At 42.3% G+C, this 25,922-nt stretch overlaps 1 protein-coding gene across 27 annotated transcripts in view; it reads right to left on the bottom strand.

The window, feature by feature from the left end:
• The window catches only part of tcf7l2 (transcription factor 7 like 2), a 93,289-nt gene that overhangs the window by 12,918 nt on the left and 54,449 nt on the right, over positions 1 to 25,922 (bottom strand). For all 27 annotated transcript variants that reach the window (XM_044337154.1, XM_044337167.1, XM_044337152.1 and 24 more), the window contains 3 exons: positions 4,790 to 4,922; positions 1,513 to 1,615; positions 383 to 469 (listed from right to left, as the gene is read on the bottom strand). In XM_044337154.1, coding sequence (XP_044193089.1) covers positions 383 to 469; positions 1,513 to 1,615; positions 4,790 to 4,922 — 323 coding nt within the window. The remainder of the gene's footprint in view (positions 1 to 382; positions 470 to 1,512; positions 1,616 to 4,789; positions 4,923 to 25,922) is intronic.

Consider the following 25,922-nt stretch of genomic DNA (forward strand, 5'->3'; position numbering starts at 1 on the left):
CAGCAAGGACATGCCCCGGCTCATTTCAGATCTGCCTGACATGCAGTGGGGGTAAATGTTCTTCAGGGGCCTCATTAGAAAATGATAAATATAATTAATATTTGAGCATGCTAGCTGGAGCCCCACACTGGAGAATTGGCCTTTTGAACACAGAGATGGGGGAGTATGAGCTCTCCTTAAGGGAGAAGTTGCTGCTCACTGTCTCTGCATGTGAGTGTGCATGTGTGTGTGTGTGTGTTGCTTGTGCATTGCCCTCACAGCCAACACACACACACACACACACACACAAACACGCAACTGTGTGTATGAGTCAGTGACTAAGAAAGAGAGCTTGTGTGTGCATGTATGTGTGTGTGTGTTTAGCTCCTAGGGCTCAACTCACCTTGACATGGATGCGTTGACAGTGAGCGCAGTTGGGTAGGGGTGTCTGAAACCCCCTGTTGTGATTGGATAAACAGGTTGACCTTGCCTGGGAAGAGGGAAGAAAAGAAGAAAGGCGAAAAGGTAAAGGAACAGGGTTGATGGAAGAGAAGGTAACGCCCTCTGTCTCTCTCCTCTCCCCACCGTGGGCCTCTTTATTCTCATTTGATCAGGACAAAAATCTAGGGGATTGCAGAGCGCAGATCAAAGGAAAGAAAACCCTGAACAATTTGAATGCCACAAATCTTGATAGCAATGGCTAATTAAATTTCATAACCCTTCGCTCGGTGTCGACAGAGTGGGGCCCTGTTCCTCCCCAAGCTGGAACTAGGTGTTTTGTTGTGATAATTAAAGACGAAGCGCGGATCTCTTTAATGGAGCCATCACGCTAATTGAGGTCTACACATCCAAAGACAAACAATAATGAATGTAAATTTATACCAAAATAAAGTGCAGCAAATCAAAGGGCGCCATGGCTGCGCTCGGGGCCTCTCTCGGTATTTAGATCGCGGTGAGAAAACATTAAATTAACAGAGCTTAATTTGTAGCCTTTTGTCATATTAACAAGTGTTGACAAGAGTTACCAGGGGAGAACCCCCGTGTGGAATTGTGGGTAAAATACGGGCAATCACGGTTCATTACTCTAACTGGACCATACAGAGACATGCAAAATAGTATTTGCCACAAAGTAGCAAGTTGAGGTTGGTGTGGGCCTGAGGAAGTTGCAATGGGCTTCTGTGGTCCAGGAATTAGTGTGCTACGGAAATGAGGAGAGTTAAGAGATCAACTTCAAGTTTGTGCGAGACCTCGAACACAGACAGAGAACCCACTCTGGGGACCAGCAGGAGACAGAGACAGCTTTCATAATTGACTTTGTGTATAAAAAGCACAACATCCTGCTGCTACAGTGTGCAGACATGCGAGGTAATACCCAGTTTACAATTTTTCTCTTCAATAATTTAGCTTGATATACAATTTATGCATATTAATCATTACAATCTGTAGGTGTTACTAGCCTTTCCACACAACTCATAACACAATGAAGGACACAACTGTATAGGTATAAAGAGTAATAAAAAAGGATTTGCTTACTGTGGTACTAACCATCCTAGCGGATGGGGGATCTGGCCGACAGTGCCAGGTGACAGTGGGTAATAAGGAGATATATCTGGAGGATGTGGAGGCCTTGGAATTCCTGTGGAATAAAGAGGATGACATGAGCAGAGAGGAGGTGGACAGACAAAGATGATGACAGAGAAAGAATCAAATCTTTGTCAGTGCTGAATTCATTCTTTGTTGAGAGTTTCACATCTGAACGGGGCAGACATCACAGGAGTGCAGATGGGAGGAAGAGGAGGAGGAAGAGGGCTTGTTGCTTGCATGTACACAGTGCTAAAATCACACTTCCTGATCAAAGGCCTTTGAGGCGGCGGCGGCGGCGGCACAATGTGTTGGAAGAGGCAGAGGGGAGAGAGGTGAGGGGGAAAAAAAAAAACAAAAAACACCAACACGATTCTTGTCACATTTGTCTACTGAATCAGAAGATTAATGATATAAAATGACTGAGGTTTGGAAGTTAACAAAACACAACAATATAATTAAAGCCTTCCCGGTGATCAGAGAGCTGCTGATACAGGGCTACAGGTTGAGTCTGCCTCCTGATTTACGCTGGCATATTGGGTAACGCTTTATTTGAAGGGGTGTGCATAAGACTGACATGACACTCTCATAACCATGATACATGAAGGAATCTATATGAATGTTGTCATTAAGCGTCATTCAGTCAATTATGTCATTTTTAATGCAAAGTTGTCAGCCAATATAAAAACCAACCACATATGACAGTTTAATGTAATGTTAACACATAAAGCTAAATAGTTTGGTAATTAGGCCGACTATGGCATGACAAGACAATAAAGTCATCCCAAACAATGTCAACTTTGCATTAAAAATGACACAATTGACTGAATGACACTTAATGACAACAGTCGTAAACATTCATAAAGACTCCTTCGTATTCATGACAGGTGTCAGTCTTATGCACACCCCTTCAAATAAAGGGTTACCGCATATTGGCTGGATGAATATATGGATTTTTCATGATATTATATACATGAAGATACCACATTACATATATATCATGAGCTGAAAGTCAGCATCAATTAAACTGTAAATACTTTTCCTATTTAAGTCAATACTTCTGCTTTTGACTCAGATTAATGAGTAATTAGCTATATAATTATGAGTGATAGCTAGATGTTCAATGTTACTGTGTATATCATAAGTTTTGACGCCGTTAATGACAACTCGACAGGTGGCATGCTCTATGTATTGGCTCATTGGTCTCCATTCATCCAACTGATCTTGAGAAAGAAATGGCTGCATATTTTTGTTTCTTATCCCCCACAGAGGAACAGTGACAAAGATGTCCAATTTAAGGACAGCTCTCGTTGAGGACATCGCCAAGCAATCACAGCGTCCACGGTGTTGCCTTTACTTTCCATGGCAGCTGACAGGCGGAGAAACTGCATCGACAAGCTGCCCTGAATGAATGCTTTGAAAAGGTCTCATACACAGCCTGGTGTAAAAATAACTTTCTCTCTCATGACAAACTTGAAACGGGGAACACTAGACATGTGTAAAAGCGCATCAGCAGGAGAGTGTGTGCGCTCAGTAGACCAGGAACTGCAGGACTTTCGTTTTGGCTGATGCGCGTTTCTTCCATACAGCTGGCTCGCCCGTGCAGCTGTTGTTACGGATATTTTGGCCGGTGCCAACATGGCCGAAGTAGAGCCAGATCAATCTTCATAGATCAGAACTTGGCCAGTGTTGGTGGTTACACCCAAAGTCTGCAGCTGATCCAGGTTTATCCAGAAACTGACTCAAGAGGGATTGTTTCTGACCTGCGCTCTCCAGCAGTTTCTGTCTATGCAGAAAACTTTACGGATCTTGGAATACTGTTATAACAAAGGCAAGTTCTATTAAAAAGCCTCACGAACATTATCCCATCACCACCCAGCGCTCTAGACCTAATATAGCTCATTAATTAATTAAACACTGAGCCCAATTAAGCAGCCCCATTAAGCACTACATTAAACAGCAGCTGGCACATTATTTCCCCTTTGTAAGGACCATCATAATAAGGGAACATTATTACCTAAAACATTGACTGAATCCACCAGAGACCCCTGAAAAGCATAAAATTATTCACTGCGCTCAAAATGCATTAACCTGAAAGGACAGGCTGAATGACAGTTAACAAAATGAAGTGCTGGGTCAAGATGATAACGGAAATGAATAAAATTGCCTAAAAATGTATGCTGAATGGTTGTAGGAGAGGGATGTGTGGGCAGAATCTGACTGCTAAATGTGGATGCTTCAAACCTTCAGGATCAACAGGCTGCACAGAGCTGTGAGAGGCACAGAGGTGATACTCAAAAAAAAACGCAAAGAGGCATCCCAAACTGCACGCCAAGTCTTCCATATTGAGGATTTTCGTGCGCTTAGTAGGAGACATCATTCCGAACAGCACCCACCAGGATCTTGACTCGAGCCTGTCTGTGTGTGTGTGTGTGTTTACTGCTCTCTGGTATTTAGACGTGAAGACCTCCAACTACAGTGGCTGTCTTGTTTTTTTTTTTTTTTTCAGTCTTGGCAAGTGGCGCTGCGGTCATGAGAAGTCGTGGTTGTTTGCCAAATTCCGTGTTTTACGCGAGGTTTATGAGCCACCGTTCAGGTTCTTGTTCCTGAGAGCAAGGCCACTTTTCACAGAGGCCAAACCACGTTAAAGAGCACGATAGCGAAATCAATCAGTAACAGATGAGAGCAGCAGTTGTCAACAAGAAGCAATTCAGAGGACTATGACTTTGTCCCACAATAATGATCATGGTCTTGTAAACAGATTTAGTAACGCCCTAAAGTTCATTAAAAGTGGTTATTGATGGAGTAATGCAGATGTTTCTTTACATAATACATGGGTGGTATCATCGTTAAGGCGTTTCAGGATAGTGCCAATATTGTCTATGATATATGAGTAACATTTTAATCTTGAAATGTTTTTACAGGAATGTGTCTACAGACAGACAGACGCCATCAAGACAAACATAAGCTCCTGTATGCGAGTACCATGGCGTCAGAGCATAATAAAACAATCACACACCCATCAGTGCAAACAGAGTGTCTAAGAGCTGAAGTTCCTTATCTAAGTAGAGCTGCTTCTGTGGTTATCTGAACTATTGACTACTTTTCTAAACTTAAGTTCCTCGTGGCACCTTCAAAACACACTGTACTGTGCTCTAATGTTGATAACACAAGTGTTATTTTAACTCTTTCTTGTTGTGGGAAAATTATAGTAAAATTGGGGCTTTACCTGTTTTGGGGTCCACGTCTGTCTGTAGGTGAGGTGGGGGGTTCCCCGGTGTGAAGTGCTCATTGCTGTAGGTGATCAGAGGCGTGAGAGGGTGCACATGGTGAGGGTGCTGTACCACTGGAACCTTATTAGACTGAGAAAAAGAAGAAAGATACAGAGAGAGACAGATGGACAGAAATAGAGATAGAGAAGGGGAATGAGAGAGAGAGAAAAAAAAAAAAAGAGGCCAGGGTGTTAATATTTGGGTTAGGGGTAAAAGATTGCAGGCGCCTGCCGCAGAATTACAACTTGGTCTGAAAGCTCTCGAAAGAAGAGCTATCAAATTCTGGGTACTCTCGAGGCGCCAAACCACCAAGCCACAGTGAAAATAGTGTGGTTTGTAATTAAAAACACTTCTGCGGTGTCACCCTGGAATTCAGTAACACAATCTAAGAGGCTTTGGGGGGTTGCCAGTTCACATTTGGGTCTGATGTGTGATGAGGCACTTTTAACCACAGTTGCAGTGAAGTAATCGATCATCTGTAAACCAGGAAATCAAGGCAGCACGTGTAAATCCACAGTCATTAGCAGCTCCAGTCAGCACTCTGCTCTGCTCTGCTTGGCTTGGCTCTCGAGCCTCCTCCTGGTCTCCGCTCTTCCTCGCTCCCCTTCCCTCATCTATTCCCCCAGGGCCCGGTTCATGGAGGGTTGGGGTGTATTGTAATAAAAGGGTTAGGAGAGAGGAGGTGGGGCTGAAAATCCATTTCTGCATTTTTGCCAAATTAGTTTTAGCTATGTAATCTTCTCGTTGTGCTCCTAAGTGGTGCAGGCCCCCTTTTTTCAATTACCCAAAGATTACAGTGGAGCTTTAGGGGTGTGCTGCCGTGGGCCCCTGCGTTAACCGGCGCTCAACCCCTCTCATCAGGCCAGGCTGGGACAGACACTAATACACACAGTCCCCGGCCACAAAATAACCAGATTAGAGCTCTGCTGTAGATTAGGCTGGTGGCTGAGGCTGCTCTCGCCTCTTTACCCACACATCCTTATCCTGCCCTCAGCAGTCAAAGAAGCAGCACTAATCAGGCTTATCATAACATGGATGATATGTTCAGGGGGGAGAGGAGTGAGACACCAAGCTGCTTGCGTGTGTGTGTGTGTGTGTGTGTGTGTGTGTGTGTTAAATCTGCTCTCTCATAGGCCACACACCCTCATTAGCGACTTTAACCCATGCAAAAAAAGGGAAAAAAAAAAAAAAAAATGTGGCACATTTCCAACAGACTTTGAAAAACATTAATGGGACTAGATGTTGGCAGGGGGGCATACATGCATAAGATGCTCAGTTGCCCGATGCTCATTGACAATACAAATGCAAAAGCTGTGGGCCCAGGGCGAGACAAATGTGAGTAGAGCTTAATGCTGCAAACTAATCATCAGCCTGGGCTGTTTGAGGCTGAAGTTAATATCGGGCCCGTGTGAGAGCCGAATACACCAACAGTCCATTCAGAGCCGCGTGCTAAATTTTCACTGGGTAGTTAAAGCTGTCTATCTGTATGGTCCGTACGTAAGCCTGGCCATGTAGACTTCTATTCTACAGTGGCGGTGGTGGGGGAGTAGAAGTGAGGGGGGGCATTCCGTATTGCCATGGTCCCAATGAAAGATTAATGAACCCCAGCAGAACTCCAGGGAGGCAGAGAGACTCCTGGGACTCATTCACAGCCCTGAGCTGAAAAGGCTGGGGAAGAGAGAGGGAGAGAGGGGTTGGGGGTGTGTGTGTGTGTGTGTGTGTATGTGTTTGTGTGTCGGGGGGTGGAGAGGGGGCGGTAGGTGGAATGGGATTCGTTAAAAAGAAACACAAACCGAGGCTCTCCTTCGTTGCGTACGGGCTCCTGATCTGATCTTCGCATCTAGAATGGACGGATGAAAAAGGAAAAAAAAAAAAAGAAAATGCTAGAAAAACAATCAGGATGAGGTTATGACAGCTGCCAAACGCAGCTGATGAGTCTGCAGCTGAATGCTAGAGATGCCCTCTCGCTCTCCCTTCTCTTTTTCTTGTCCCCCCTCTATCTCTCACCTCCTAACCTCCTCCTTCACGACTCCCCGCTCCTCCCTCGGGTAATGATGTGAAAGAATGTTGTCAATTCTTCATCTCTCCGTGCTGAAAAGCTTTAGTGGCCATTTAAATGAGTTCTTTTGTCCAGGGGCCCCGGCCATTGAGAAGACAGTTCAAAATGCCCATCCACTGAGTCCACATTTAGACAGAGGGGTGTTAGAGAGGGTGTGTATGGGGCCGAGAGAGGAGGAGGAGGAGAGAGCTAGAAGCCAGTTGATTTACATCATAGTCACTTGTGGTCTGAGAGTGTGCTCTTTTTTTCCTGAAAAGCCCTGAGTGAGGCAAATAGCAACAGGCTGGACTGACTGCTGCTGTGACAGTTGACTCTTAGTCCAATATTGAGAGCGATTAGATGTGAAGGCAGGAAATAAATAAACTCATGTTAAGGTGATGACTATGTTGCTTTCCAAAGACAGACTTTTTAATCAGCTGTCATTCGCAAATTTTTTTTTTTTTACATTCCTTTAGAGGTCTTTCCTTTGAGCTCCTCTCTGCTGACATTGGAGAAAACTCAAGAAATCATTGTACAGTGTTGATCACCTGATGTATCTATGGTCAGTCAGCTGATGTAGATTTCCTGTGGCCTGATGTCTTCAATCACCTCACACGCTCACTACCATGTGACCATCACACACACACACACACACACAAACACACACACAGAGTAGCATCCACTCTGTCTACCACTGACGTCAAGGCAGCACCGGTGGTCCCTGCGGAAAAAGGAGGCCCAGCACCTGCCCTGTGGCCACCGTGGGACAATACGTGCCCTGGAACTCGCCTGGCAGGCTGCTGGGTGCTTCAGCCCGCACAGAACCCACAGAGCGCAGAGAAACAAAAGCGAGCGACGTGGGAGGCTTTACTCTCCCCTGCTCCACAAAAGCCAGGGGAAAAGAAAGAAGAACATTTCCTGCCCCTACACCCCCACTGACTCGCATCCTTCGTCATTACGACAAACAAACATAGCGGAAGACAAACAGACACAGCACTCTCTAGTTGTGAATTCCACATTTCCAAGCCACAGAAAGAGAGATTTTACATTCAAAAAGACCCTGAAGAAAAATTTAAGAGCACACTCTTGTGCGAACATCAATGGACACATTGACTCTTTCTGCGTCCAGAACACATATGGCGCCTGCTGCTGAGGAAGGCCACTGCTGTGAAGTGCAAGCAGCACACTTCAGTACGGCAGACACAAACAGAAGCAGTATTTTACGCCGCTAGTTATGGTATCGATATTGCCTTGGCTCCATTTATTCTATTCTCCTTTTCTATTTCCAGCTGCAAAGCTCATAAGCTCAAAAAGAAGGCTCCATGCCTGAATGTATGTCATTTTTTGTGCGTCATGATAGTTACCATCCTTTATTCACAATGGTACTACTCTACCTGTATCTAGTACTATAAATATCACCATTTTTTTCAGTTTCAAAACATGTAACTATCTAACTTGGAAACTCATTTTACCAGCTGCAATGCTAGAATGACCATAGTCAAGTGTAAAATTATTTGAGGTGCTTCAAGTCAGACCTCAAGGGAGGGAGAGGGGGGTACAGGAGAAAGAAGAGGGGGTGAGAAAGTGACAGCAGGACGGAGTGAGACAAGGGGGGGAGGGTGGGGGGGTGGAGGCCGGACAGGAAAAAGCTGTTGGCCTTGCATTTCCGCCTGGTGGCACCTCTCAGGGACAATTTGAGCCCTAAATGTGAAGGTGGCGACCTTGCGGGCCCAGGGGGTGGCTGGGCAGGGGGGGGGAGGTTAGAGCCTCTGTCTCTCTGCTTTATGTCATGATATGATGAGTTGTCACAACAGCTTGCGGGGCGCTAATGAGCTGTAGTGAGGCCGGGCAGGGAAGGGAGGCCAGGAAGAGAGGAGAAAGATGTGGGGATGACAGTGCCGTGATGGATTGGGGTCCTCTCAGGCCTCTAAATTCCAAAGCAAGCAGAAAAAGCTGCCAGCGCGCCCTGAGCCTCTTCCAGAACGTGCAAGTGGCCCAAGTCCAAGGCACATGGAGTGTCACAACGCAGGAAAACACACACATAACAGCAACAGCAACACAGGGGAGCTGGGGGAAAGTAAGTAAGAGAGGGAGGGAGTCATTTGTATGTGTGTGCAAGTATGTGCGCACTATTTAATTAGAACAAATCGAAAAGTATAAACGTTCAATGTCGCCCTGTTGAAATCTGTGATGCGACACATTGCTGTTTTCCTTTGGGAGGTATAGAGTGCCCCCTCAAGGCTAAAGATCTTCATCTCCAAGCAAACCCCATATCTTACCAACCAATGTTCACACACACAAACACACACACACACACACAAGCCCTGGTAGCACTCAGTCAAATCAATCCTCAGATTCAAGCAGACAATCTAAAAGGAATACTTAGAGATTAACAGTAATGGAATATGAAATGCTCCGACAAATTAAAGGCTTATCAGAGCCATGATCCTCCAGCATACCATGCTGATTAAAAAACCCTGCTACATTTCAGAAATAATATTTCTTGGTTAATCAGGAGAGAGAGAGAGAGAAAAAAAACTCTCCACAATATAAAGAACCTGGGAATTGTAGGAGGGGGGGGGGGGGAGGAAAAGGATTTAAAAAGCAGATATGGAGGTGTTGATCAGTTTTCTCTTGCAGAGAAGATGCGTCTCTGAGGGCAAGGGGCTCCCGAGACCACAGTATATTTAAAAGTTAATCTATTCACTTTGCTGCAGTGACATGCCGACTGCTTGATCAGAGCGCTGAACAAAAATATTATGTGGGCCAGAGCCTTTGCTCCCCTTCCTCCTGCTCTCTTCGCTAGCACTCAAGTCGTTCGTCACCATTTATTTTTGCTTCCCATCTTTGATAGTCGGCACATCAAATAGAATCGCAGAAAGGACATGTTCTGATATGTCACAGATAAATAAAACTGCGCACAAATAGCTTAAATAGGAAGTGGTATTTGGTAGAACTGTTGTATTCTGTGAAGACAAATCGCCTCTTAGACGCACGTGTGTTAACGCTTTTTCTTTTCAATGTAAACAGCCTCTTGAGCTCTCATACCTGAGTTAAAGGGGGTTCTCTGAGAGGTGATATTGTATCACAGTGTTAAGAGCCAGACTGAATTCTGCCTTTTGAAATGCAATCAGCCCCTCAGAATTTCAGTTGAAAGCCAGGCAATTAAGAATCTGAATTGGATGGCAACATTAACAAAGGAATATGTTAATCTGTGAGGTTATTGAAATCTTATTTTACATTTCATGGTTAAGACATGAGCTTGATCAAATAATGTTTTGTCAAGTAAATAATATTGCTCTCGAGAGAATCGTGCTCCTGAAAATGTACTTTCTCAATTCATTTAGACATACTGTTGATAATATTTATTATTAAGGCCTTCATTTAAGACCATTAAAAACAAATTATCTTTAAGTGTATGACGATTACAACAGTCTGTCTTGTCTATTTCAAGGTTTAAGCAATTAGCATGTGTGATATCATTAGCATGCGTATATATGTACACACACAAAATGCCACATACACACAAAACTTTTAAAAATCTGATGACCACCACTCCTTCGGCCCAGATGTCAACCCCCCTCCCTTTCCCCTTTCCCCTTTCACCTACCTACTACCAACCTGCACCACCACAACAACCTGTCAGAATAACGCTAAAGAGCCTTCAGTAGTGAGAAAAAGCAGAGACAGAGAAGAAGCAGGGGAGCAGTGCTGTGTTACTCACCCAGCTGCTCAGATTGAGGTGCCAGCAGCCCACCTGCTGGAGGAGAGAGAGCCCGGGGCCCAGGACTCCTGCCTTGGCTCCCGTCTCCTCCGGCCCGGCTGGAGCTCCATCCCGCGGGTACATGACCCCCTCAGTCCCACCCCTGCCCCCGTCTCCTCCTCCTCCTCCTTCCACCTGGGCCCCCCAGCTCCTCCTTCCCTCTCTACGCCGGGGAGAAGCCCTTTCGCTTCTCTTGGCCGCTTCTCTCCTCTACTTCTCCTCCTTCTTTGTCTGTTTCTGCCTTGGCTCCTTCCTCCACTGTGTGCGAGCGTGTTGCTGGGCATGTGTGTGTGTGTGTATGTGTGTTTATCGTCCCCCCTCTCGTTGCATTTGGTGCGGCGGCCGGCTGACCATTGTTCCCTCAGGTTTTGTCATTAGAGTGCGTGTATCTCTTGAGGCTTCTAGAGCAGGCTCAGGGTCTGAGGCCTACTTTTCCCCATAAACACACACACACACACACACACACACACAAACACAGTCACCACAATCCTCCCCACCCACCCACATCCATCCTTAAAAAAAAATCCCCAAAATCCTTCACTCTAACCACAGAAGCCTTGCTCTTAGCGGCCAGAAGTCTCCTCTTCTTTCTCAGTGAAAGTTTTGATGCCGGTGACAAGAAGTAGTGAGAGCCAGAATGTGGACAGAGAGAAGGAAAAATTACTATGAGCAGTTTTTCAGCACTGCAGCCGCCTCCCCACTAGCAATTAAGAAAAAAATATATACTCACAAACACACACACACACACACACATACACAAAAAAAAAAATCTGTTATTACCCAAATCCCTGCTGTACGTTGGATCTGTGTATGTGTTTCTTAGAGTATGTGTGTGTATGTGTGTGGGCTCTGCTGTGCCTCCAGGATGCCCAGAGACGAACTGGCAGCTTGAAAAGCTTTGGCTACAAGGTAAAGTGAGCAAGGCGAGAGAAGGAGACAAAGACGAGAGAGCAGGAGAGCGAGAGAGATAGAAAGGGAGAAAAAAAAAAAGGAACAAGACACAACAACATCCACAAAGGGAGGGCAGGCTCAGCAAAGTGTGGCCAACAGTCACTTTATCTGTGTGATGCTGACAGTCCCCTCTTCATACACACTTTCCAGGGGGGGTGGAGGAGGGGGGGTGGACCGAGAGAGACAGAGAGAGAGAGAGAGAAAGTCTTCAATCTGTACCTTTCGTCGCTATATCTTTTTTTTTCCTCTCATCCTTTTTCTAAACAATACCTTAGAGTGGAGAACAATTCTACTCTTAACTCCCCCCCCCCCCTTCAACTCTGTCTCCATTCAAGCTTCATGTGAACAAGGCCTCGAGCCTCTTCTTCTCTCCATTCTCTCTTTTCTCCGAAACTGTTTCACCTTTAAATCCATTTTTCTTCTTCTGAATACTAAAGTCAAGTGATAAGCTTCACATGGTCAAGATGATCTTTGACAAGCGTAAAGAAATTTATGAGATCTGTTGGCCATCAGTGCACACACACACAGACAACGTGGATTAAAGGGGGATTCCATACAAACATTCATTTGCATTTGTTATTTTGGAAAAACTACACATTTTCCTAATATTTTCTACATTGTTTGATTTTAAAATATATAAAATATATATTAAGACCTCAATAACAAAGATTATAAAATCTTGTTGTTCCAGAGATGCCTGAGAGAAAATATTTGTTTCCAAATTAAAGGTGTAATATTAGAGAAATATTATCTAAATGCATAATAAAATGGAACAAGGAAAAACAATGATTTTAAAACAGTTAAAACATCTCAGATAAAGAATTCATGATTTTTATGGGAACTTAAAATAATCAACAATCACAAAATTCTGACAACACAATAAACCATCTCCATATGTGAGAACAATTTTCATTTTGATATCCTACAATTAACTTAACTTGTCATCCTTTAATTACCTTTTATAACCTCCAACAACCTGAACCTGACTAATGACCATGACAAATTAAATATTTATAGAATAAATTATTTTCCTCTAAGCGCAGTGTTATTTAATATATTTTTAATAGAAGCTGATGAAGGTTATGAAGAAGAAAATGACAAAAAAAATGAACCAAAGTGAGGGAATTTTAGAAATGTTGGCAATAAATAAAAAAAAAAACTTTAAAAGCAAGGCCAATTAAACAGGGAGATTAATGTTTCTCAGTTGTATTAAAGCCTTTTAAAAGTTGGCAACAGGAACAACAAAAAACTTAGAGACTTTTCTCTTAATACGCTTTTCCTTTCTTTTTCTGCTGTACTTGTATGTACAGCCTCTCTGTCACTTTTAGTACCCTGCTCTTCCCTTGGCCTGCAGCAGGCAGTCCTGAGGCCCATAAAGCCAAAACAAAGCCCTGGGAATGTCCTTTACACAGCTTGGACAATAGCGCCGGGGCTCCAGCTTGACAAGTAAAAGAGCCCCGACAAGGCGGTGGCTAATTGCCTGCCCTCCCTCCATTCAGCCGGCCTGCCACACTCCTGCCATCTCCTTTTGTCCCACGTGCACTTTCTTAAGTAAACTGCCAGTTCGCCAGCAAGTGATGGACAGCTCCCAATCACACAGCCACAATGGCATCAACGCCAACAACACAAGAGAGCAGAGGGGGGAGAAAAAAAATACTCTATTCACTTCACTGTCTAAGATGTTCGCACGAGACCCAAAAGTGTGCGAGAAAAGAGGAAAAAAAAAAGGAGGAACAAAAACTTTTACGAACACGGAAACAGAACGGCCTATGACCTTTACAAATTCATTATTTTCTCAGATAAATTTGAACAGTGTAGAATAAAACAGTAAAGAGAAAATACTATGAAAGCACACACTCCAAAGTGCTGGTCCTCTTCTTTTAGCATTTACTATAATAATTACAGTATAATTATGTCCTTTTCAAATATCATGTTTGATTAAAAATTACAGATACATTAAGATTTTAGACATGAGCTATAAAATAAATATTAACCCTGATTTATTCATGTTAAAAGAAAGACAGTAATAGCAGGTGTGACAAACTATCAAAATCACTCAAATTTAAATGTTAATTCAATATATAATATTTCAACTTGCTTAAATATAAATAATGTCATTTATTAAATCATATTTATATAATTGTCTTTCACTATACAAAGAACAATAATCATATTTAGTTTGATGTCTTAGAATAATACACCCCTGTCAGGCTGTCAAGACAAAGCAATCAAACACTGCCTTTCATTATCCAAATTGTCAATCTGTCACTTAGCAACATAAGTGTTATAAATTGCCAAACGGAGCCCAGAAAAATATCCAATGAATAAATTCAATCAAAACATAATATTTAAAGCCAAACATGCACCAGAAAATAAAGCACAGCTGTAATTAAAATGTTGAAAAGTCTTACCATTTAAAAGAGCTGTATTTGGGATGCTGCTCGGTTCCTGGTTAAAACAAGCATGCTGGCACTCGTGGTAGTGCACAGACTCCAAGCAGACTCCCACCACCATGTCAGCCACTAATCCACTGGGGGGCAGCACCTCATCTACGGCAGCCCCCTCGCTAACGCCCGATGGGTTAAGCCGATAAGAGAGCGTCCGGAGGACCGGGCGAGAGCCAAGGTATGCTGGAGCGACTTAGGACGGCAGCCCTTCAGGTCCCAGAGCGGAGAAGACCGCGAACGGGCGGCCAGAGCTGGCTGTTCACTCTCAGCCCCCTCATGCATTCAAACGCGCACTCAGGCTGCGCTGCTCTTCTCCGCGTCTGACCGGGACTCCCTCTTTCCCCCTCGCCCATCTTCATATCCCCCCTAATAAGCTCTTTTGTGTCCATCTCTCTTTCTTTGATAAGTTGAAAGAACAACAAAAAGAGGGAGAGAAAGAGAGAGGCTTTCATTCAGCAGCTTGGCAGACATAAAGGTAGTGGAGTGCCGTCTATAGGAGTTGCCCTAACTTGGCTAAACTCAAGCAGCAGGGTGTCTCTCGTCATGTCATTAATCCCCAAAACTAGCCACGCTCCATTCACCCCTAGTCACACTAAATTAAATGCAAAATCAAAAACACAAACGCTGGGCAGAAAAAGTGTCAGAAAAAAAGGCTAGAGAAAGCATTCCGATCCAGGGCAAAGGGTGTGTGGCGTTGCAGCCACGTTGCCCCTCAGTCCTGCCCGCCGGTAGCCCCAATTTTTGATGTAGGAAGCCCCGAAAAAACACAGTCACACAAAAGACAAAAAAACTGACATTTATCACCAAAAGAGCCTGTCATTGAAGTGCAGCTTTTGCACCTCCAACTCTCCTGCCTTAACTCTTTTAAGACAACTGAGGAGGGAAAAGCAACCCCAACTCCAAAGTCAAACCTGCCAGACAACAAGCCAAACAACAGCAGTTAAAACAATACCAAAAATACCAATAAATGGAAACAAGCCCTGTATGGTTTTCAGGAGAGCTGGCAATAGAAAATTCAACCCGGCCAACTGGTGGCTTGAAGAGAGGAAGCCCACTCTTAAAGCCGTGATCCGACCATCCACTATACCACCGCTGTGAGCCTTTTAACCACAGCAGAAAAAAAATACTATTGATCTTCAAATGGTGATAATTGAAAAGATCAAAACGATTAAACAAAAAAATCAAGAATGTGCTGACTTACCATGTTGTGCTCCTTTTTTGTTGTAAGTTTTTGTTTAAATAAAAAAAATATATATTTGCTCAAAGATGCAGCATTGGAGGTGTCAAATTTTTGTAGCCGTCTCTTGATCGTATTACTTCCACAGTCCTGGTTTCCAATGCGTCTGAACTTTTTCCCTTTCTCTTTTATTTTGTTTGTGGTACCTAGCCTTTTTTTCCCCTGCTTAAGACTTTAAAAGCCTTCAGCTCAGCAAAGCAGCACAAATTATCTTGCCACCTTGCTCAGCTCTGATGCTTTGGCCGCTAACTTTGGAAGGCCCTTTACTACTGCATCAAAATTAGCATTGTCAAAGCAGTTAATGAATATTAATATTGTATTTGTCATTGGAGCTGGCCCATTGCTGAACTCCAAGTCATCCATCAGGGACAAGATTAAGCACACAATTATTTCTGACTGACAGGGACCAAATCTGGAAGATTTTTTTTTTCCTCCAACAATTTAAAGAAAAAGACACAACATCATCTTAAGGTACCTCCCATGAGACAAGACAAGATTAATACACTTTTAATGAAGCAAGATTTCATGGTGCATGAACAGCAGGAACCTCAAGAAAAAAAAAAGAGAGGAATATAGAAATATTTTGGCTCTTAATTTTAACAGTTTTTTAAAGGATTCAAATAATAAATTACAAATTATTTTGATGACGGTAGACAAATTTTGAATTCAAAGAACACCCTTTTTTTTTTCTTTTGATGAAATACAATGGATTTATTCTCCTTGATTTTCTTTTTACAAGATGTGGATTTGATTTTTCACCTTTTTTTTTTTGGAAGACAACAGAAATAAGATGTACAAGCGCTGCACCGCGAACAACTCTCTGGCGCTAAATTTAACATGAAACATTCATTAAAAACCCTGGACCTCCGGCACTCTCGGCAGAGCCCGACGGAGCACCGACCGCTGAGGACCACACAGGCAGCCTGCATCAGCACCACCCGCTGCAGCATTTCAGCTCCATCCAGGAGCTTTCTCCTGCCTGCTCCGCCACCCGCTTCCCACAGAACGGCTTCACACTAGGAAGCGCGGCTCTGTCACATACGGCTCTCTGCACAATTTTCCAAACTGTCATCAAATATGTCACAATGCACAATTTTAAAACACGTTCTAAATAATGATGCCGTTTCAATTTCTCTGGCAAGAAATATTTCTGGGATGCCTTAATAAATATAAATTTCTCTGGTAAAATAGATACAATTTTTGCATGAGCAAAAAGCATTCCTACCTGCACCTTTCTTGAAAAATTAAGCAGATGACACGCCATCTACTTCACTCCTCTGTCCCCACAGCATTGCAGTATCTTTTGCATGATTTTGCAAAGAAAACACTTTTCTCTTTTCTCACATATTATTAATTCCGAGCAACACAGAGTCAAGCTTTGCATCCTTTTTCCACAATTATTTGATTAGTTTTCTCTATTCAATGATTTTTCAAATCAGGGGAACGGCTGAATGCAAAATCTTATTTGGAGCATATTAGAACCTATTTTCTGTTTGTGCCTTACGGAAGAATATAACTATAAAATAAAGTGAAAAGCACTGAGGGGCTTTCACAAAAAATGGCAGATGTGGGGCACTAATGCCAGCAGCCCAGTGAATTGGTGTGAGTGTGGGGGTCAAGCTGCGGGCTCACCTTGGAGCACCGGGCCCCTGCCGACCACCCTGCAGGCTCCCTAATACCATTAGCAACCCTTAGATGAACATACTAAATTGGCCTTTTGTTCTCCAGGTGCCGATCCGGCCTCACCAACCCACTGGTATCACGGCACCAAATACAGATGGTGTTGCTGTTTTCTTCAATGAATAGCGCGCATAAGAAAGCGCTCCGTTTTCCTGATTCCTCCTAACTCCAAAAGCCGTCGGCATTGCCGTATTTTTTTTTTTTTTTTTTTTTCAGCGCATTCAGCGCATCGTTCGCATTTAAAACTTAAGATATCACTTCAAAAATATTTTTACACAAATGTACTTAAAAGTGTTTCATATAATATATATTATTATACACATTATTTGCTTACATTTACAGGATTTCACCACAAGAAGTCTAATAAATTAGATTTATTTCAATTCAGCAGTAAAAAAATTATGAATTCAATAAGAGACAAAACTGATCTAAACATAACATACATAATTTTTTATTACACTAATTATAGCACCTTAAAAAAGTGTTTTGAGCTAGAATAATTAAATGATTTCTTGCTCAACATAACAAATAAAATATTTGAGAAATAAAATACCAATATTGCATATCAGAAAACATTAATTCACATTAATAAATAATGCCTTTATAATACAAAACACTAAAAATATGGATATAAAATGTAGATGTTCACGTTTTAATAACTGCAAAGGAATGCTGGAAATGAAATTCTAAATAAACAAATGATCTTTTAATTGTTGTGACACAAGCACAGACACTGATTAAGTGCTCACACAAGACTGTCTATGAAAACAGGCACCGAACACAGAATCCCACCACAGCCTAATTCAAGTTGAGAGCCTAAAACAGGTCCAATCTAGGTGAGGAGGAGAGAAGGGAAGAGAGAGACGAGAGGGAGCAGAGCAGGCAGCTCTGTGGCCCAGCGTGATCACATCAGCGCTAGTATCAAATTAACTCGGCGACTTTGAAACTTATTGATCTGCTATTAAGACACTAGTGAACTTGATGAAGTGAGTGCTGTAGGTGACTCTGGGACTTCAAAGTCTCGCACCAGCCACATAAAACAAGCCACTTTGATCCCCGCTCCGCTCCTCGGATCTGGAGAGGGGGCTTCAGAGGAACCCCCAATTCTACTCTCCTCTCTTCTCTCACTCACCCCGAGCCCGTGCTCCAGCTCTCTCTTTCCCTTTCCTAGTCTGCTGATGCCCCAAGAACCGGCAAAAAGGCACCGGTGCCACACAATGTTCAATCACACTGCGTTTTACAGAACAGTCAGCAAGTTGAGAGCACAGTAGTGTACAGTGGTGCAGACAGATCAGCTTTCTGATTCACTGAGAAAATAATAAACCAACACACACAGAGACACAGACACACACGCAGAAAATGCAATATGATGTCAAAACAACTACTAGAATACAGCGGCCATCTAAGCGTATTGGCATTAAAATTCAGTGTCGATAAGAAGGGGATTCTTCATGCCAAATACAGCATGTAATAAGGTCGGCGATGAGAGAGACAATGCAGAGTGGGAGATAGCAGCACCATTGTGTGGTGAATACATCCCCCTCTTCGCTTAAGGCAAGTCTTCCCACTACATTAAATACTGTGTGCTGCCAATCACACCTGCCTTTTTTTTCATTTTGTGCCACTGGGTGGAGGTAGTAGTTAATGTTTTCAACATGCACCGTATCACTATAATATACCGAAGCAGACACAAATCACAACCGGCCTGCAGAATACTTGTCCTCTCTGGCAGCTAAAACCATTATGAGACAAATGTAAAAAAAAAAAATAATAATAATAATAATAAAAAAAACAAGAAAACAAACAAACAAAAAAATATATATTTTCCTCTTCATTTTGCAAGCAGATGGCTCGCAGAGCTGAGAAACAAAATCTCAACTTCTCCCTCCAGTGAGCTGCTAACTTAGCAGGACTGAGTAAAATAAATATTAACGGCTAAATTAATCATCGGCAGGACAGTGTTTGCGCTCAGGCTCCAGTGCTCACAGGCAGGGTGTGTGTGTGTGTGTGTGTATGTGTGTGTGTGTGTGTGTGTTTGTGTGCGAGTGTGTCTGCACTTGGAGTGCCGGGGCTAAGCTGCGTCTGTTTAATTAAGAGGGGTAAAACAGATGACAAATGCGAGACAGTTAAACATTTAATGTGTGCTTATCTCCCCCCTCATTTATTTAGTTGGGAGAGATTCAGAGTGGGTGGCGTTTAAGAGTGATGCGCCGGCGAAACGCTGGTGGAATTAGAAACGCAGCCCTGTGACAAGTCAGCAAGCAACACACAGCCATTTCCTGACAATTGTTTTGACGTTTCGCAACTTAATTCTGTTTGATGAGAAAGAAAGGGATTACGTGATAAATCAAATAAACACAAATACGGATTCTGCTACACAGCTGTTTGTCAAAAGCAAAAATAAATAAATGAGTTTCAACGTAAATGACACAGTGTCACTTAATTATGGATATAGTATTTTTAGCAGCATTGCCTAAATTGTCACCAAAAAAAAAAAACAACAACATGCAATTAAAAATGCAACTGTATCAAAGGCCTAGTTTCTCCTTCATTTCACCTGACAAAGATTTAATTTTTTTTTTCTGGATGATCCCCATTGTGTATCTGGTGCTGATGCACATTGCCTAGAGTCAATGTCAAATCCCAGCTCCAATAGTCCCGCAAAAAATACAGAACGAACAATGCCCGCGGCACATACATCCTTTTACTCAACCCACTTGCAATATCTCACCCAAAGTTATCGCTTCCGATGTGACAATGTTAAAATAAAAAAAACAAAAAAATATATATTATATATATTTATATATAGAGAGAGAGTGAGATAAAAATGGGTGGCAGGGGTGGGGGGGGGGGGGGGGGGGGGGTGGGTGGATGGGGGAAAAGAGAAGCTGAAGTTAAAAAAGCAAAAAAAAAAAGAGGGAGAGGGAGAAAAAGAAGAAAAGGAGGAGGAGGAGGAGGTAGAGGAGGGAAAAAAAGCCCTGTGCCACGAGCATATATAAGAGAAACCTTCACCAATTAGTGGGGAGAAACGGGAGAGGGAGCTGCCGCGGCGTCGGCACTCAAAGAGCCAGGCCTCGCGGCGAAGCTGTCATGTCGGCAGGATTGATCAACAGGCCTGCTATTTCTAATGGCATGTTGTCATGAAGCTGCAGCCATGGGGAGCCACCTGCCTCAGTCCTCGCACAGCACTCTGTGTATGTGTGTGTGTGTGTGTGTGTGTGTATGTATGCTCATGAAACATGGGGTTGGGGGTACTGCAGCAGCCATACCTATTCTGTGCCCATATATCTTTTACTAACAATTTGAAAACAGCCTGGAATCCTCCTCCCACTCTCTGGCAGTCTACCTTGCCTACCCCTGAAGGTGGAAGAAATGTGCCATCCTGGATTGTTCTTTATTCTCACACAGCAGAGCCAAGCTATTGTAAAATCCAACACAATAGATACAAGATGTATACTGCGTTGTGTGGAGGGAAAATGTAAATGAAAGCAAAAGGTTTCGGTAGTTTCGGAATAAAAAATAATAATTCAGTCCAAATACAAAATCCTGCCTTTATCTATTCTTTTTGATCAATTTCACTTTATTCATGGAGAATATTTTCACCGCTCGACAAATTAATTCCTCAGTCGTACACTATAAAACAGTACATTACATGGGTAAAACTATCCGAGTTATCATCTGAAAACCATTGCATTTGATTATAGCTCATTTCCTTTATGTAAAAAAAAAAAAAAAAAAAAAAGCTGTCAAGTAAATCAGCAGACAATGGAAACTCGTCTGCAAAATGCCATCGCAGGAAAAGCACAATAAGACACAAGGAAATTGCTTTATAAAAAATCCGTCACGTTATCCTCATTTTTCAGTAATGCCGCAGCACACACACAAAAAAAAAAAAAACCCGAAGGCTTGCTTCGTTTTTAGCCTTGGCGGCCAAACAAGACCGAGCCTCGCCAACAATAAAAAAGTCAAATAAAAGTTACAGAACTTGAGAGTTCAAGGTAGCGCGGGTTACTTGGAGTGCGTGTCACGTACAGTTAACCTTTTTATCGGGCATGCCTGTGGTCTCATCAGTCGATGAAATTCTTTGCCCGCGGCGGTGGCTTAGCCGAGGGACACGGACCAATAGAAAAATATTTCATTGTGTTAGCATTTCAAATGGCGAGTGGAGGGTGGAGAGGAGGGCATTTGGAGGGGCGGTGGGGGAAGAAGCTCTAACCGATCGTTGCCAGCGGAATTAATTGCCTATTCTGAGAATAATGTCCCTTATCCACGATCCTCGGAGGGCCCAACGCTAGCAGAGGCCACTTTTTTTTTTTTTTTGTTTGGTGTCTTCAAAAAGAAGAGCGCTTAGGGGTGCTGGCCGTATTAGGGGTTTAGCTCAGTCCCCTTTAGGCCGGGAAAAATAATCAGAAGCACTGAACCAAACTCAACTAATCCGTACCCCAATTAAAAACGCAGAATCCATTACACCTTTACGTTAATGCGAATCGACAAAGAAATACTTTCAAATAAATCATACATTTATTAAAAATCGGCAAATTCTGACTAATAATTTGATTATTAGATGAAATTCGTTTTAAGAGAAAGAACATGAGAAAGTAAAGCGACTTCGTTTGGCTTTCAGCCAACGTTCGATAAATGGCTCAAGATGGAGCGACCCCGGTGGTGCTTCTATCCCTTTATTTAAGGGGATTTAAGTTCAGGCTCTGTTACACATTGGCCAAGCATATGCAATGACCCTAACTGATATTGGTGCATCTTTTAGCCACATCTTAATCTAACCTTTGTAAAGCTCTGTGGCTTTTCAAACTCAAAACAGCATTAAGAACGAGCATTGTTTGGAGCGAGGAAGGAGGCAGCCCTGGGAGACGACTCCACAGAAAGGCTGGACCTGGGCCGGGGCAGGAGCCCTCTGGAAAAACAGCTGCTTATGCACTCCAATCAGAGGGAAAACAAAACCAAAACCCAACTGCTAAGACGGGAGAAAAAAAAAAAACATCGAGAATTTTTTTTTTTTTTTTGAGGTGGAGGGGGGCATCCAAAATGTTCCATCCCTCCATATCGACCTCTACGGGCCCATTCGTGCTAGGTGTCGATTTCATCCCTCGGCAGATGGACGGACGAATTCGCAGCAGTCCCCATTACACGCCTCTCCTTCGCTCATTGTGAATTCAGTCAACGAAGTCAATCTTATTAACTTCCGCGCCGGTTCACACATGACATTTTCTTCAATTTTCTCGCCGACATCAAAAACATCAATTAGCAGCTCGAAAATGGGAAGGAGCGAATGACAGAGCCCGATAACGCCGACTTATTTGAAGCCGAGGGTAAATCTATTCTCCAGTTTTGAATGTGTTCATTACAATTGCATTTTCAAAGAAGACCTCCAAATAGCAAAGAAATTAAATTTATCTCCTAGAAATGTCCAGAAATTGTTTTTTTTTCCTCCCTCTTTCTTTTTTTTTTTTTTTTTTTAATCCCGTGTCTATCTCTCAGCCTCAGTGGGTGACACAAAGCATTGTGGTGCTGCATTTTCTTTTTCTCATTAGAACAGATCACAACTCCCACAGAAGTTGAAACCCTATACTGTAACCTCTAGTGTAACCCGTAAAAATTATTTTAAAAGGAGTCCAACATTTCTTTAGGAAGAAAAAGAAGCAATGAAGTAGCCTGCGAGGGACCTTCAGTTTTAACAAACATACCAGACGATGATAAATGCAGTATCTATTTTTACCCTACGAGGGGAGCTACTATCAGATTAAAGCAATAAAACGCTTTATAAGGAATAAATGCTACATTGTTTGTTTTTTTGTTGTTGTTTTTTGTATTTATCAATCTTCAAAATCAATCTTCACATAAGCATTTATCTTTTGATTTATAGACGCATTAAAATTTTTAAAAAATTACCTTATTTTGTTTATCCTGGAGCAATATTATGAGAGGATTCTTGTCCAAATGAATATTTGAATAAATAAAAGAATTAAACTTTTTGTAAAATATATATTACAGGTGTATATTTAGAACATAAAACAATTTAAAAACATTTTTTTATTTTTTTCCTAAATATATTGATTATTATTATTATTATCCTGTACATCTTGTATATCAATAATTGAAGAGAACAATCCATCCTCTAAAAAATAATGGGGTTTTTTTGTTGTTTTTTTTTAAATGCAATGTATTGCAATTTATAACCTCGTAGCCAATGAAGATTTTTTTCTAACCTATTCATACCATTTATGTGTATTTTCCTGAGTGATGTTGTTTTGTTTCATGCAAAACAAACACATCACCCAAAAACCCAACTTCCATCTTAACTACCATTTCATCCACAGCCTCACTGATCCTGATCCTACTACTCCACATCACGCTTACATCAAAATGTGAAATACAAACCTACACATTAATGAAGCTCTCTCATGGCTCAACTCCTCTTCCTCTCATCGCTGATGAACATGAAACTCAATAAACCTTGGCCAGTAACCTTTAAGTAAAAGGCTATTTTTTGCCGATATCCAAACATTGTCAGACGGCTTCCTCATGCTTGAGTTACATCTCCGAGGGGGTGAACAAAAGCAACTTTAGTGGCTGTGGAAAGACACTCATAATGCGGGGAGGGTGGGTGGGGGGGGTCGGTTGCATACGGAGCTGTGCGGATCACGTTCCTCCGGCCCATTGATTTCTGATCTTTTGACATTATTTAGTTGCTTTTTATTTTCTTGCCCGTCTTTTATTCCATGTCACAAAAGACAGAAATGTCCAAACAAGTGATGTTAGGAATATCTACTATCTGTCAAAAGAGCAGGCTTTTCCCGGCATTAAAGCGACCAAATGCTCTGACGCAGTGCCGAGAATCGGCGGGATGAAAATATCACTCTTTATAATGGAGGCTAATCAGATTTCGGATGCCGTTTGCCTTCTAGCTAAAAGGAGATGGAATCATGCGGAGCAATAGGCCTGTAACCAATACACTCCTAGTTCATTGCCGTCCTGACCCTATGACAAAAGGCCTGCGCCAAGCATAATGCCAAGAAAAATGGGTCACACTGTCAAAATCTAAAAATATATAAATGTCATTTTTACCATCATTTTTGTTCTAAATAGACATGGCTGAAGGGACAAAGCGGGCAGAGAAAGACGAGGGGATGCATCTGTAATACGGCTGTCGGCTGAATGTTGAACACACAGTAGTGATCAGTTCCATTAAGCGGGGATTTGATCATCTCCCCCGTGCGCATTCACTGCCCGGCTTCAGATTAGATCACTGTGAAAATGGTCAAATGGTGTGTTTATCTCTCTGTAATTATTTTGATGCAGATGACAGAGATTGGTTGTTTGCATGTGGCTTGATGAGTGTGCACAGTGTGAGCCAAGACATGCACACACTCGCGCTCTCGTGAATGCACACAGACACACACACACACACATAGACACACACTGGCATGGAAAAGAGCTGAATGGTTCCTCTCGATGCCATTAACTCATTAGATAGTTTCAACAAAGGCCTGAAAAAAATGTTTTACATGCGAGGAAAAAAATAAAAGTCAGAGCACAGTGCACATGCAATTACTGCACCATATTCCTTAAGTTATGACTAATATTAATGTTCTTGTTGGGTGACACAAATGGACTATTAATGAGATTCAAAGAGAAAAACCCCAGACAACAATGGAACGTGTTGAGCTAAGCTTAGAGAAAGTAAGAAAACACTACTGCACATATCATATTTTGTATTACTTTGATGGTAAAAGTTAAACAATTTGTTCTCCCCGTGTTGTAGAAAAACATCAACATAGTTAACTGACACAACAATGGACCGTTGGAGTTGATTTCAGGAATATTGTAATTTATGGTACCTGAAATAATTTGCACAACAACTCTCCTACCTCCTGCATCTGTTGTGTGAAAGAGATATTTCTGTATTTCCAGCTGCTGTTGCACTCAGGATGCCTGTCAACCATGTGGTGACCTTGAGTATATTGGTCTTAATCCTGAGGGATAACTTTAAGATCCACTGCATACTGCTCCTGAGCTGATAAAAATTCAGAGTTACATGAGATCGTAACGCGCGATGGATCCTTCCTCTATCTTGCCCCCGTTCTCAATCATCACCTCCATTTTCACTTCACTCGAGTTAGGCTGTGTCACTAGATTACTGGCCCTTCGTATCTACCTTTCCAATTACTTTTAAGAGTTTTGGATGGACAAATTTGTGCTTTCATGTCCCGTGTTAGCAGATGAGTCGCTGCTTCTGGCCATGAAAGGAGAGTTTTTAATGAGCTGAGGTGAGGTTAATTGGTTCGCTAAGATCCTCTGAGTCATGTGCCTCTATATGAAATTAAGTCCATTTCCTGGAGTTTCCCCGGACATATTTAATAACAAACACTTCAGCCCAATTTTCATTTCCCACAGAGAGGAGAGAGGGTGGGGTGGGGTGGAGGTGGGGGGAGTACAGGGAATGGGCAGTGGAGAGGTGTTTGATTGTTTGTGCTTGTGTTATTTGCTTTTTCCGCCCTACACTGTAAATGCTATCTGTGGTTGCGTTTCATCAAGGACCAATGGTGTAATGCCAGCTCCCATTCAGAATACCTATTAAAAGTCCCATCACTTATTAACAGAAATAACGCAGAGCTTTCCACACGTATCTGAAAGCTAATTACCAGCCAAATACTTGTTTGTTTTTAAAATGGTAAATTCCATGTGGTTGGACACTGTGAATTGTATTGTGAATTAATGTGCTTACACATCATATAGACACCTCAACCCTTGGTTTTGCTTTCTTTTAGTTCTCAATCCATGCTCAAGAACAGAAAAGAGCTTTACTTTTATTGCACCTCAACAAATTGTAAACAAGCAAAAATTCAGTTTCACGTATAGCTTGGTAAGCTCATGATTTTTATGAGTATTATAATATAACCATCAGATACACTGAATGCCTACATACCTCAATATTTAGCAAAGGCAGCTGTAAAAT

This window comes from Thunnus albacares, chromosome 20 (genome assembly GCF_914725855.1).
Source record: "Thunnus albacares chromosome 20, fThuAlb1.1, whole genome shotgun sequence".
Classification (NCBI taxonomy): Eukaryota; Metazoa; Chordata; class Actinopteri; order Scombriformes; family Scombridae; genus Thunnus; species Thunnus albacares.